This window comes from Tursiops truncatus, chromosome 5, assembly GCF_011762595.2.
Source record: "Tursiops truncatus isolate mTurTru1 chromosome 5, mTurTru1.mat.Y, whole genome shotgun sequence".
NCBI lineage: Eukaryota > Metazoa > Chordata > Mammalia > Artiodactyla > Delphinidae > Tursiops > Tursiops truncatus.
The window spans coordinates 120,427,479-120,443,121 of NC_047038.1; the positions used below are offsets into that span (position 1 = coordinate 120,427,479).

Below are 15,643 nucleotides of genomic sequence, written 5' to 3' on the forward strand. Positions count from 1 at the left end.
TTTGTTTTTTGCAGTATGCGGGTTTCTCACTGTTGTGGCCTCTCCCGTTGTGGAGCACAGGCTCCGGACGCGCAGGCTCAGCGGCCATGGCTCACGGGCCCAGCCGCTCCGAGTCATGTGGGATCTTCCCGGACCGGGGCACGAACCTGCGTCCCCTGCATCGGCAGGCGGACTCTCAACCACTGCGCCACCAGGGAAGCCCCCTATTATTTCTTATATAGAGCAATTTAACCACCTAACAAAGCCCTACTAAAGCAGATCCACGGCACTATGTCCAGAACCATTGCTCTAGTTATGTAGCTGAGTAACAATCCACCCCAAAACTTAATGGCTTAAAAAACACAAAAATCATTTGTTTAACTTGTGAGTCTGCAAATTGGGCAGAGCTCGGCATGGAAGTTTTGGCTCTGCTTCAGAAGGCAGCGTGACTTCCAGGGACAATCTACTCACATGACTAGAGAGCTGATGATAGCTATCAGCTGAGAGTTCAGTTGGAGCCAGCCAAGGGCCTCAGTTCCTCTTCAGCTGGGCCTCTCCTTGGGCTGCTTGGGCTTCCTCAGAACATGGTGGCTGGGTTCCAACCATGAGTATCCAAGAGACAGGAGCAGATGCTGCCCACTTCTCACGGCCTAGTTCAGGAAGTGACACAGCGTCATTTTTAGCATACTCTGTTTGACAAACAATCACAGAACCCAGATTCAGTGGGCAGGAACACAGTCCCAGCTCTCAATGGAAAGAGTGTCAAATAATTTGGAAACTTGTTTTAACCCCCATCCTCATTAAGGGGTGTTTGTAAACAGATACTTTTTTATAAAGGAGTTTTAAAATTAGTTCTTAGTGTAGTCTCGGTCAAAGATTTTAGAAAAAATCTAGAATGAGAATGGTCTATACAAGATTTGCTGGGCATGCTTTTTGTGTGTGTTAGGAGTATGCTGGAATCTCAGAGGGCAGAATTTCACTGCTGTATTTCCAGCATGGAGGGAATCAATGTTGTTGAGGAATGAATGAATGCCTGCTATATGCCAGGTGCTCTGATTCATGAAGAGGTTCGGATTTCAGGAAGCCTTTAAACATGGTGAGAATGCCTGATACGCTGATGAAGCTCTCCAGTGTAAGCCTTGTCAAATGCACAGAGATTGAAAGAGGAAACTGGCCAGCAGCCACAAAGAGGAGATCCATGCCAGCGACCCAGCATGGGACAGGCAGGGAGCAAAGAGGGCTAGGTGTGAAGAGAACCAGAAAACCAGCGCAATAGCAAGAGACTGAAAAAGAAAAAGCTGTTTAGTTGTGTAGGGAGCAGGGAGCTGCTGAAGGGCAATAAGGGGCAGAGTGTATGGAAAGTAGTGTGGACTCAACCCTTTGGCAGCAAGTTTATCCAACAGAAGTGGTGTGAAAAGATAGTCATCCAAGACACAGCAAAATCGTATATATATTTTTCATGCTCCTTGAAGTTACAAGGCAATCAACAGATTGTCCCTTGAGTGTAATCTTCCCTGAAGGCTTATATACCTTCAGTACTACTGGATAGAGAGGGAAAACAGGTTTTATTATACACATATGTATATTCCACACAAACACACATTAGATGCAGTATTGCAGAATAACATTATGACATATAATATGTGACATACTATGTATTATTATAAAGAGAGAATTGTGAGATAATATATATTACCCCTACCCTGTAGCTGTATTCAAGAAATATTAACTACTACAATATACCTCTCCATTATAACATTTCTGCTCCTGAAAACTTCAAGTTCATTCTTATACAGGGTGTTTAAAAATACTCAAACCATTTCTCGGGATATCTCCTGTTTATAAAAATAGTGAATGTTCTTTGAAGGATATTTAGAAAATGTTAAAATTTCTAAAAACTGAAAAGTAGGGAAAATTCTTAATCACTAAACAAAAGGCCTCCAGAAATAAATACTTGCAGGTGTATTTGATACTTTACCTGCTATTTTGTAGTCTATTTTTTCTTCATAAATTTATAAACCTACCTCCTTATCTTCCAGTATTCTTAAAGGAGTGATTTTTAACAGCTATAGCTTAAATTTCTTTATATGGCTGTATCATACCATGTTGAATCAATCTCATATTTTTAAGTACTTAGTTTTTATGGTTTGGGGCTATGAAAATAAATGCTGCAATGAACATCTGGACACAAATCTGTCCAAGCATCTCTGATGATTTCCTTGAGATAAAGTCCTCTGGGTAGAGTTACTGAATAAAAGGACATAAACATTCTTAAAACTTTTACTCAGGGCTTCCCTGGTGGCGCAGTGGTTGGGAATCTGCCTGCCGATGCAGAGGGCGCGGGTTTGTGCTCCCACGTGCCGCGGAGCGGCTGGGCCCGTGAGCCATGGCCGCTGAGCCTGCGCGTCCGGAGCCTGTGCTCCGCAACGGGAGGGGCCACAACAGTGAGGGGCCCGCATACAGCAAAAAAAAAAAAAAAAAACTTTTCACACAGATGTCTCCCCACCATCCACCCTGAAACATGCAAACACCTCACTTAGAAACTTTGTATTTTAGCACCTTTATTCAATTATCCTGACGATTGAGGGATGAGAAGCTCCTTGTGATTTGCTGAAATACATATTTCCCTGCCCAAAATACAAACTCTTTCAACCCCCCAACAATCCCCCCAAATACACACACACACACACACACACACACACACACACCGCTTACAAACTTTGGGAGAGACCAGTGGTCTTCTTATGACTTTAAGTGTCTTCCTTTTTCTCAAGAGCAAGGCTCTCAAAGTGTGACCGCCATCAACGGTGTGCGCTTTACTTGGGAAACCTCACCTGTTTCAATGCAAATCCTCAGCACACTTCAGGCCAATTGAATCCAAAATGGGGAGGAGGGGCAGCAATCTGTGCTTTAACAAGCCCTCCAGGTGATTCTTCTGCACACAATTTTGAGACCCACTGCTCTGGACCACAGGGCGCTGGCAACCACCAGCTGACCTCTTTCTTGGAGGGAAGCCAAAAGGCTGATGTCCTGACTGGAAAACTATGCTCTGCGCCCATCACGTTAGTGTACTCATCCCCAGAGAGATATTCCCCTCCCACCCTCGTTTTCCTCGATGAGTTTTTTGTTTTTTGTTTTTGTTTTTTTCGGTACACGGGCCTCTCACTGTTGTGGCCTCTCCCGTTGCAGAGCACAGGCTCCGGACGCGCAGGTTCAGCAGCCATGGCTCACGGGCCCAGCCGCTCCGCGGCACGTGAGATCCTCCTGGACCGGGGCACGAACCCGTGTCCCCTGCATTGGCAGGCGGATTCTTAACCACTGCGCCACCAGGGAAGTGCCAAACCTGGATCTTAAATGCATAGATGTTTCTCCCTCTATCTTCCATCTGAAGTATTTTGTAATTAAGAAAAATATTTTATAAAAAAATTGTGTTTTGACCAGGAGCTTTTATGAAATCATGTTTATTTTATTAAATTGCTTATCATAAGAAAAGAAATATTGCTTTTCTTCCTTTTTGGCAAAGTTAATCTAGCCCTTATTGTTTGTTCCTTTATTTTTTTTCTTTTGAGGAAAACGTTAGAGCACTGGGCCATGAGGGACATTGCTTCACTATGGAGGCTCTGACAGACAGCAGGCTCTGTCTGCTTCAAATGTCTCCTTGGCCACTGAAGGCAGTCTGAGCATCCTGAAAGTTACAAATGTACTGACATCCCTGGGGAATAGCTCAGTAGTTACTGAACACCGGCTGTGCTATGTGGAGGATACTAAGGACATATACGTGGCCCTGAGCTTGAGAAGCTCACCCTTCATTTGGGAAAATAGGATATCTACATAATAAAAGAAAATTTTAATGACATAAGGAAAGAGAGAAGGGCAGGTTGGTATGGTTAATTCACAAGTGGTGGTATATGTAATAAGTGTACCTGGGAAGCAGGTGGCTCAGTAGCTGGCAGCTTCCATGCATAGGAAATGCAGCGGAAGCTGGGCTTGGGAAGACTCATTTGGGCAGAAGGGCAGGTGGAAGGATGAGAGCCAAGGAACCGGAACAGCCGAATGTTGGTGTGTTTGGAGCGTGCACGTGGCAGGAACAGGAGGTGTGCTCTTTGTGAAGACTAGTGCACATGAGGCTGGAATAAAATGTTGAACTTGAGTGGGGAGAAGAAATTGACTTCCAGGCTTAGGAGCTTAGACTGGATCCTGGGTAGGTAGTGTAGGACAATGGTTACATGCTTAAACTCTAGAGGGAGACTCCAGGGTTAAATCCTGACTCTGCTCTCCACCAGCTGTGCGATCTTAAACAAGTCACTGAATATCTCTGTTCTTCAGTTCTCCATACACAAAAGGTGTATAATAACAGTTTCTACCTTGTTTTGAGAATGAAACGATTGGATACCTATGAAGTGCCTAGAGCAGTACATGTTGCCTAACAGGTGTAATATGAAATGTTGAGTAAAAAGGGTAGAGGGAGACTGTGGAAGACTTTGGTTAAGCACAAATAATTCTAATTTTTAGGAATTGTCTTCTCATCCCGTAAGTGCTTTGTATTCACCAAGGCCCCTAAGATTTTATTAAAGAGCTGACGTCTTCCTCCCTAATTGGGGAATATATTAGACCATGTCCACTCTTAAGCAACTCTTTGTTTCTCAATAATTTGATTCATCTCACACTGAAATCTTACTCATGACTGTGTTTACATGGTTGATCTTCAGGCAGATTGAGTGGAAGAAGTATACAGAAGTGGGGATAGGTACCTCAAAACAGAATGGAGGTGACTCACTTTCACCAACAAAAGAATCAGGTAATTTAAACCTAAAGCCTATTCTGAAAAGAGAACGTCCAAACTTTTACATGTAATCCTAGATTATGGCAGGAATCTTTCTAGTAAAAACAGAAGGATGAAAATAGCATACAGGTTTACGTGCTGTTCCAAGTCAGCTGTGAATAAAGTAAACTTTTATTAATAGGAGGGTAGCAAAGGATGACTAACTCATTCTAGCTTAACTGTAATCCCATTATGGAAGGTAAATGGTTACCTAAAGTACCTCCAATGGTGGACTTTTTATTGATATCAATTTTTATGTTCTTCTATAATCTCATCAAATAGCATATGCAATTGTGCGGTAGGCTCTCTGAGAATGTGAACTGTCTGCACACTCAAGCTGAAGACAAACAGACCTGACTCCATCTGGGGGTCTGAGATGTCCTGGACAGTAAGGGAAGCTGATGCACAAAGAAGCCAATGCTGGTGAAATGGTAGATGAAGAGAGGTAAAGAAATCATACGGCCTCCTTCAAATTTCACCTCCTTGATGCTTTTTTCTTTATCTGTCTCCTCTTTATGCTCTCTTAGGATTGTGAACACGTTGCTTTTACAACATTTATTCATTGTACTAAAATTATTTGTAGCTGTATTGTTTTCCCTAATTCACTGAGTTTCTTGAGTTGAGGCAACCCATCTAAATTTTTTTAACCTAGTGTATCTCTTGATCCTAATAGACTCTCCACGTTGTAAGATGATTAATTAAAGAAATTAATAAATTGTAGAGGAGAACCCATCATATAAACCTGGGCTAGATTTCTTCCATTTTCTCCTGCAAACCCCTCTCTACCCTTTCCATCTTTGTGGATAGTCTGGGTCCATAGAAACTCTTGCCCCCTGCCTTGTGGCTGGTCTCGGCCAATGGGTACCATAGGCAGGAGATCCAAGGGAGAAAAGAAAGTGAAGTCAGAATGTTTGTTTCCCTGGTTCCCTCCGGTGGAGGTGGTGAGGGCTGCTTGTGTCCCTTAATCCAAGGCCATCGGTCCACATGGCTTAGGCTCTTTGGGTTCCAGTGATCTCCCTTGACCTTTCCTTCTCCCTGTTGTTATGAGCCTGGAGGTGCTGTATCACCCTTGAGGTTTCCTTATATCCTGCCCTTATCTTTCTAAGGTTTATTAAGCTCTTCTCAAGTTACCCAGTTTGGATGTGCCATCAGTTTTATGCAGTGGCCCTGTTTCCTACAGGGATCCTGACAGAGAAAAAGAAAGAGACAGTGAGGGTGAAGGTGACTAAGAACACGCAGAAGTTTAGACACAGAGATGATATCCTGCTCCAGTCCTGAAGAAGGATAATGACTGAGTTGAGATGCAATCTTCTTCCCATATTTTCTTTGTTCTTAAAAATGTTGTACCTGTCACTTATGATATGGAGTCCTTCTTACTATTTTCTAGAAGAACTTTCTACCGGAACCTGCTTATTTTAAGGCTGAATTTTTGATTCATTCCATGCTTCCTCATGGAAATACTTATTCTTTTTCCTCAGTAATTATCACATTCACAGAGAACAAAGGCAAAGGAATTTGGTAAAGAAAGGATTGGTGAAATCTGAAGTCAATTTAGGCAAGTAGAGAAACGGATGAAAGTCATGTTTTTACAAAATATGAGAATAATCTTACAATGTGAAAGTAGTGTTTTCATGATAAGCAAATAAATAAGCCTGGTAATCTTCCTAAAACCCATTTTCCTCACGGGTGAAAGTCCAGAAAATAGATTCACTCCATGGAGTAGTCATAACGTAACACGTTGCTTTCTGTCAGGAGTTCTATCGGACCACACATTGAAAGCGAATATTAGTGAACACTTACTAAGTTCTTGCTGTGTACCAGGCGCTGGCGCATAACCTCACCTCATCCTCACAACAACCCATGAGGAGAGGCTCATTTCACAGATGTGAAAGCCTTGGCAGTTTATATAGTTTATATAGTTCATATAGCAGGACTATGTGGAAGAGGTGAGATTTCAGATATACAGGAGTATCTTACTCAGAATCGCCCTCACTACTGTCCTCCCCTGCTTCCCACTTTCCTGGATGCTGCATGTGAGAGGTGCAGATATCCCAGCCATACTGCACTAAGCCCTGAGAGTTAGAGAAGCACGACCACTGTGCTGTCTGACTAGTTGGAAGGTAGAGGTAGAAAGAACACGTAAACAAACCCCATTTTATTGAAACCGATCATAGGTAAATAAGAACATTGCGCACCACATCTCTAACATTAAAAACAACATTGATGGACTTCCCTGGTGGCGCAGTGGTTAAGAATCCGCCTGCCAATGCAGGGGACACGGGTTCGAGCCCTGGTCCGCGAAGATCCCACATGCCACGGAGCAACTAAGCCCATGCGCCACAACTACTGAAGCCCACACACCTAGAGCCCGTGCTCTGCAACAAAGAGAAGCCACCACAATGAGAAGCCTGCACACCGCAACGAAGAGTAGCCCCCGCTCAACACAACTAGAGAAAGCCCGCGCGCAGCAACAAGGACCCAATGCAGCCAAAAATAAATAAATAAATAAATAAATAAAATTTAAAAAAAAATTGATGAAAGTGGAAAATAACATTTATCAAATGCTACTGTGTGCTCAACACTATACATGCATTATCTCAATGAATCCTTAAACCAACCCAGTGAAATAGGGATTATCATACCTATTTTAGAGATGACAGATAGAGTCATATACCCAAAATCATTCAACCAATAGGTAGCAGAACTGGAATTCCAAGCCAGGCCTCCCTGCCCCACTCCCCTGCTGGACCCACTGTCTCAGCTGACAACTAAATTAATGAGAAGAAGCAACAAAGCTGTGATCCATCTGAGTCTGGAACAGACTCTTAATGTCGGGATAGACATCTCGAATTCTGTTCCTCCTCCCTGTACAGGAGTGCATTTAGGCTATTTTGAATGTGTTTTAAGGTTTCAAATAAGTTTTTATGAATTTTAAAATATATTACTTAGTGAAAATAGAACCAGATCGTTGCCAAGTGATTTGAGCCTTCCTTTCAGGTTCGGGGGTTATTATTATCCCTCATTACTATCACCCTCACCGCCATCTTCACTAGCACCATCATCTTGGCTATGTCCACACTTACCACTTGCATTCAACCTTCAACCTCCAAGTTCGAACCAGGGCAATTAAGCAATAAAAAGAAATTAAAGATATTCAGATTGGAAAGGAAAAAGTAAAACAATCTCTATTTACAGTTGATGTGATCTTTTATATGGAAAATCCTTCTATCATAAGATATTAGAATAAGTGAGTTCAGCAGGGTTGCAGGATACATGATCAAATACAAAAAAAATTGTATTTCCATATACTTGCAATGAACAATCTGAAAGTAAGAAAACAATTCCATTTATAATAACATCAAAAATAATAAAACACTTGGAATAAATTTAACAAAAGAAGTGCAAAACTTATACTCTGAAAATTACAAAATGCTGTTGAAAGAAATTTTAAAAGATTGAAGTAAGTGGAAGGGTGTCTCACATTCATGGGTCTGGAGACTTAATATGGTTAATATGGTAATAGTTCTGAAACTGATGCACAGGTTGAATATAATCCTTATCAGAATCCCAGCTGGCTTTGTAGAAAGTGATAAGCTGATCCTAAAATTCATATGGTAACTCAAGAGACTCAGGATAGCCACAACAATCTTGAAAAAGAACAAAGTAGGTAGACTCACAAGTCCCAATTTCAACACTTACTACAAAGCAACGACAATCAAGAGAGTGTAGTACTGGGATAAAGATAACATGCAGATTAATGGAATAAAACTGACAATCCAGTAATGAGCATTTACATTTATAGTCAACTGATTTTCAACAAAGGTGCCAAGACTGTTTAGTGGGGAAAAAATAATCTTTCAACAAATGCTGCTGGGACAACCAGGTATCCTCATACAAAAAAATGAATTTGGGCCCCTACCACACATCATATAAAAAGATTAACTCAATATAGACCAAATACTTAACTTAAAGCTAAAACTATGAAACTATTAGAAGAAAACATAGGGGTAAGTCTTTGTGACCTTGGATTTGGCAGTGGTTGCTTGGATATGACCAAAAGTACAAGCAACAAAAGAAAACATAGATTACTTGGATTTCACCACAAGTTAAAATGCTTGTGCTTCAGAGGACATTATCAAGAAAGTGAAAAGACATCACACAGAATGAAAAAAAATATTCGCAAATCATATATCTGATAAGGGACTTACACCCCAAGTATATAAGGAACTCTTACAAGTCAATAATAAAAACAAATAATCCAATTTTTAAAAGGGCAAAGGATCTGAATAAATATTTCTCCAAAAAAATGTAATAATATGTAATGGCTAATAAGTACATTGAAGGATGCTCAACGTCATTAGTCGTTAGGGAAATGCAGATCAAAACCATAGTGAGATATCACTTCACATTCACTAGGATGGTTATAATCAAAAAGAAAGATAATAAAATTGTAGTTGTGGATGTGGAGACATCAGAACCCTCATATACTGCTGATGGGCGTATAAAATGGTGTAGTCACTTCAGAAAACAACCTAGCAATTCTTAAACAGCTAAACATAGGGTTGCCATTTGACCCAGCAATTCTACTCCTGGGTATTTACCCAAGAGAAATGAAAGCATATGCCCACACAAAAATCTGTACACAAAAGTTCATAACAGAATTATTCATAATAGCCAAAGGTGAAAACTACCCACATGTCCATCAGCTGATAAATGGCATATCTACATAATGGGATATTATTCAACTGTAAAAAAGAGTGAAGTACTGATACTAGCTGCAACACGGAAGAACCTTGAAAACATAATGCTAAGTGAAGGAAGCCAGTCAAAAAAGACCATGTAGTTATAAGATTACATTTATATGAAATCTCCAGAATAAAGCTATAGAGACAGAAAACAGATTAGTGATCGCCTCAGGCTGGGAGACTGAAGAGATTGGGGGTAGGAGCTAGGGGTACAGATTTCTTTTTGAAATGATGAAAATGTTCCCCAATAGATTGTAGTGATAGTTGTACAACTTTGAGACTCTACTATATTTATATATAATACCAAAAAATTGAATTCTACACTACAAGTGGATGAATTGCATGTGATGTGGATTGCATCTCAGTAAAGCTGCTATCAAAAAAATGAACATTTGTTGGTAGCACATTCAGACCTGCCTCTAGGGATGAAGCACCTTTCATGGAGGAAGGGACACAGGACACTTGGCAAAGAAAAATGTCGAGACCTGTGAGCGTACAAGGACTTCTGATGCTGTCAGAGAAAGAGACCTAGAACTACAGAGAACTACAGCCAGGCAATGACTCTCAGAACTTTGTAGCATAGCTTAAAGCTTTGTAGCCACTGTTCCAGGCTTGTTGTTTTCATAACTATTTGTATTCTTTTAGCACCATCTAGTTTTACCATTTCCTAGCTGAGAAAAGGTCTCCTGTGGGGTAAGTTAAGTGTCTTCTGTGCCCTGGTTTCTCCATCTATAATTGTGCTGTCCAATTCAGTAGCCATTAGCCACATGTGGCTATTGAACACTTGAAATGAGCTAATCCAAATTGAGATGTGCTATAGGTGCAAATTATATATCACATTTCCAAGACCTAATCCTCTCCCCCAAAATAGAATATCCCATTTGATATGATAATACTTATATAGTGGGTTAAAAATAAATTACTAGGGCTTCCCTGGTGGCGCAGTGGTTGAGAGTCCGCCTGCCGATGCAGGGGACACGGGTTCATATCCCGGTCCGGGAAGATCCCACATGCCGCGGAGCGGCTAGGCCTGTGAGCCTGTGCTCCGCAATGGGAGAGGCCACAGCAGTAAGAGTCCCGCGTACCGCAAAAAATAAATAAATAAATAAATAATTAAAGTTCATGTCACCTGTTTCTGTTTATTTTTTGAATATGGCCACTAGCAATTTAAAATTGCTTATGTTTATATTTATTAACATTTATATTACAAGTCTACATTTGTATTTATGGTTATTTTTAAACAGGTTTATATTTATAAACAGAAGTCAAAATTATCTGTGTTTACATTATATTTCTATTGGACAGTGCCAGTCTACAACATGGAAATAATAACGTTCCCCGTTAAATGTGGTTGTTGTGAAAATTAAATAATTTTTAATATACGTAAGATGCTTAAAAATACCTGACCCTTACAAGCGCTAAATAAGTGTTAGCTTTAAAAATGTATTTGAGGGTTTCCCTGGTGGCGCAGTGGTTGAGAGTCCGCCTGCCGATGCAGGGGACGCAGGTTTGTGCCCCAGTCCGGGAAGATCCCACATGCCGCGGAGTGGCTGGGCCTGTGAGCCATGGCCGCTGGGCCTGCGCGTCCGGAGCCTGTGCTCCGCAACAGGAGAGGCTGCAACAGTGACAGGCCCGCGTACCGCAAAAAAAGTAAAAATAAAAATGTATTTGAAGGTGGTCAGGTTCAAAGAAGCAGAGAGCAACTTTCCATGGGCAGTACATCTGTGAGAGACAGGGCATGACAGTAGCGCTTTGTAGAACAGCCAGGCTAAATCCTTCAGGTCTGCAAGGAGAGGCTGACTGGGCACAGGGGCTCATGCCAGAGGGTCGTGAAGTTCCCAGACAGCCATCTCTGCAAAAGTCAGCCGTCTGGACACTGGTGTTTGAAACAGGTCAACAATAAGGATGCCAAGTAAGTCTTTCTGGTTCCAATATGTCATATAAAAGGTGAACTATCACCTTACTCCTCTTAAATTTGTCTCATTTATCTAGAAAGGAGTTAATGTTTGTTCTATGCTTCAGGTTTCTTTTTTCTTTGGAGCATGTTAGAGTTGGTAGGTACCATCCATTCTCCAAATAAGTGGCCATATTTGACTCAGCCAGGCAGACAAGCAGTTGGGAAATGGCATAACAGCAATAGCCATGACCCTGCAGTCATCACTCTTAAGTAAGCTCTTATTTTACGTACTAAGTAAGTCATTATCCCAGAAGCAGCTGTGATTTACTAAGTGTCACATGGGTGAGGTTCCTTAGCCCACAGCATCTTCAAGCTCAGTGCCCTGGATCAACTTGCTTTTGCGGCAGCATGAGTATCTCTACAGAGCGCTTCCTCCAAGGCCAATGCCACCACCACCAAGAGCACCCCCGAAACCCTCCTGTTTTTATTCCTTTTTCTCTTCTCAATAACATAACAATACGTGTGCAGGTCCAGAGCTTTATATAAACTGGGCTTAGAGCTTGTTTTTAAGCTTGCCGGTCCTTAAGAGCTTCTGACTGCTTCTGCTGCTATTTTCAATAGCGTATTTTCCAAAGGGCTCTGACCACCTATTAGAGCATCTGGCCTGTTCTATAGAGCTTCAGAAGCTTAGCTGTATATGTGTCTGGGCTCAGAAAGTGGCAGGAACAGAGAAATACGGAAGACAAAAGCAATTCAATAGGAATTCCACATATTTATTTCATCACACATCATTTTAAATTTACAACTAGTGGCGGGCTAGCTAAACTTCCCGTGTGTGTGTGCATGTGTGTGTGAGTATGTGTGCATGTGTGTGTGTGTGTGTTTAATGGACAAGTGAGCACCTGTTATCTGTTTTGGGCCTGTCGCTATCAAAACATGTATCTGTTTTGTCAGTAAATATTTGAAAATGGTTAACGTGGCTCTTTTAATTTGTACAAATAGAGACACTCTTTTCTTGATTTCATTTTTTAGAAGTCCAAATCCATCAGGTTCTCAAAGCATTATTAAATTCTCTCGGCCATTCTGGCTTTTGTAGACTGCAGTCCAACAGACTGGGACTTCCACCACAAAACAGTTGAGTGAAAAATAAAATGATGAATATTTGAGGATGTCCCTTATAAAGGACAGTGAACCACATTATAGTCTCAAAGAGATACAGCACAAGAAAAAATCTAATGGAGTTCCTGAAATTAATATTTCTAATTCTGATATGCTGAGTCCGGCATTTTTGTAAGGCAGAAGGCAGAGGACTCACTAGCTTTCTTCTAGCGATCTGACTACATGGCCAGCAGAAAGGAGAGATGGTATGTGTTCATTCTGTGTGCCTCCTACCTCAATACTCAATAAAACTAACAGAAGAGATAAATATTAATTCCTGAAGATGGCTGCCAAAGGCCATTAAAAGTCTTATCCCTTTCCTCCATGCTCCCCTCTCCAAGAAAAAAAGGTCTGTTTTTTCCTGATTGGGCATGTTTCATAGAAACAAGCTGTGTAAGGTTCTACCAAGGGCTTCATATACATTGATTGAAAATTGTTGAAACAAAATTGTGCTCTCCTGAATGTGTGTCTGTGTGTCTTATTTTTTACAAACAATAGTTTCTTCTTAGGGAAGAACTATTTTCATAGTACTAAATGTGATTTGAGAGAGATACAATAAAACTAAGAATGCTACTAAAAGTGTCACATAGGTTGGCTCAAAATGACACTGTAGGTAGTACTGAATGATTCAGGCCCAAGCTTAATTATGTGAGGTTTTTCACTGCTTTTTACAAAAGCTCTTAAATACAGGTAAATATGTAAACACTGTGCTCTCAGAGAGCAAGTACTTAGGCACGTCACATCGTGTCCCTTCCGGGGAGATGGATTCCAGTGAAACAGCCCCATCAGTTTCAAAACCAACTGCTGGAACTACTCTCTGGTTGAGGAGGAAACACCACCTTGCACATCTCAGAGTTCTCTTGGTGCAGCGGGAATTCAGATCCCGCTACTAGGCTTTCTTTTCTCTTCCGAGAGACATAACCTCTGCCTGTGGACAGCCTTTCATACTTTGTCTCAAATTGCCTGCATAATAACAATAATAACAAAATTACACACATATTAAAGTCACCCCACCCCCGTCAGAGCCAAGTTATTGAGTGAACACTTGAAGCTTCTGTTTCAAAGTGATTTGAGAAAGGATGTGAGTACCAAAGACGACTAGCTTTCGTTCCCACGAATGGGGTGATTGTTTTCTTCGCGTTTCTCTTCACACTCCTGGGATACGGGAGTGCTGTTACTCATTCTTCTGGAATGAAGGACCAAATGTCTCGCAGCTTTCTGCAGAGGCTGCTAAGCTTTGCAGGCCTTGCTATGTCCCCCACCCTCATTCCAGGAGCCCCACCTCTGGAGCATTCCCCTTTTGAGAAAGGAGCAAATCCAACTGGAGTTAAGCTGAGAATGCTGACAGGGAAACATCCCCAGAGCCCTGGCCCAAGTGAAATGTGGAACCTAACCAGTTAGCCTTGTGCCTGGGCTGCTGGTCACTGCATTTTGACCATTGGAAGGTTGACTTTCTAAAATGTATTAATGGAGGTTTATTCTAGACATAGGTTAATAAATTAGCAACAGCTTAATGTACTATAATCTACAATCTTTTCTTCTGTAAAAACATAACCTGTTCATATTTGTACTTACATCATCTAGCATTCCTTACATGGATCATGAAATTAAAAAAATAAAGAAAGAAGGTGCTTAACTCTGCCCTACTTATCAAAGGAGATAATGTAAAACATGGTTCTCTGTTTTAAGTATACAGATTCCCTTCATGGTTAAGCGTGCATGTCAAGGCGACCTCTACACCCACTACAGAAAAGTCAGTGCTCCCTAGACCCGAAGCATCCTACTTCCTCACTATAGTATTATTAGAATAATTGTTACAAAATTCAAAGGGCACAGTGTAAATGAAAAGCTCTAGAGTGGATAAGGTGTTGGGAAAACTACATGGACCGTTATATATTTAGTTTCTGGGACACTAAGTACTCTACTAAAAGGCTTTTTTTTTTTTTTTTAAATTCAAAATCCCAAAATCTTAAGCTTGAGCCAAAACTTAAACCAGGTCAAGTTGCTGTTGTATGGATTACCTAAAAATTGTGATGCATTTGGGCTCTTAAACCAGGGTAAATGATCGTCACATGTTCTGTCTTGAACTTTCTGTCCAAGAGACAACTGTGAAGATAGCTGATAGTAAATATGCATCTCGTGCTTTTGCTGAAACTGTGTGGCAATTCTTACGGTAAATCAAATCCCTTTGTTGCCTTGATAAATTATTTCTGGGCTAGAATATGATATTATCTCCAGAATCAAATGAACTAGTCATTACAGTTTCTTGGTATCCTAGAAACTAACTTTTTTTTTTAGTCTTATCAATTATTCTTTTACTCATTTAAAGAAAAGTCATGTTTCACTGGGTTTTTACCATTTTCCTTTAATTTCTGTAACGGAATGCTCAAAACTGGGTGCAAGTTCCTGGTGAACTGGGGCTGGCCCTGGAACATTCCATAAGCACTGCTTCTTACCTGTACGGAATTCCATCCTTGTCCATCTGCAGGCACACTAAGAAGGGGTACTGAGAAAACTGCACCGTGGAGATAAACTCCAAGCTTGCTTCTGTTTCCACACCAACTTCCAGGCCAGTTTTCACAAAAGAGGAGTCCACTGTGATGTCACCAGTTATTACCACAGTTACCCTAAGAATTGAACAAAATAAGCTGTTAATCACATTTAACTGTGCTGAACTAACAGACCACAGGGTCTGAATTTCTCATGCTGATAACTGGAAAGAAACACTTAAGGGACTAATAGGTGACCTAAATGTGCTTAGAAGTCTGTCGGTAACCAGGAACTGGTTTGTCCCAGCAATTGGGCAGTGAAGTTTTGCCCTACTCCTGAGTCCTCCCCCAGCCTTCAATTCTAGATGTGGGAATGAAATGTCTATCAGGCATTAATGTTTGGTATGGGCATACCAAGAGCCATGATGAAAACATGCCTGGGACCTGGTCCTATCAGGAAGTCAGAAATACCTGTGTTATCTTAAAACAAAGTATAAGCTCACCCAGAAGACAGTTGATGTTTACAACAATTTTCTTGGTAACTATCTCTCTG

At 41.1% G+C, this 15,643-nt stretch overlaps 1 protein-coding gene across 2 annotated transcripts in view; it reads right to left on the minus strand.

Annotated features, from left to right (window-relative positions):
- Positions 1 to 12,180: 12,180 nt before the first annotated feature.
- The window catches only part of MTTP (microsomal triglyceride transfer protein), a 54,564-nt gene continuing 51,101 nt past the window's right edge, over positions 12,181 to 15,643 (minus strand). For both annotated transcript variants that reach the window (XM_073805573.1, XM_019926459.3), the window contains 2 exons: positions 15,058 to 15,228; positions 12,181 to 13,564 (listed from right to left, as the gene is read on the minus strand). In XM_073805573.1, the coding sequence (XP_073661674.1) occupies positions 13,393 to 13,564; positions 15,058 to 15,228 (343 nt within the window). In that variant the 3' untranslated portion in view covers positions 12,181 to 13,392. The remainder of the gene's footprint in view (positions 13,565 to 15,057; positions 15,229 to 15,643) is intronic.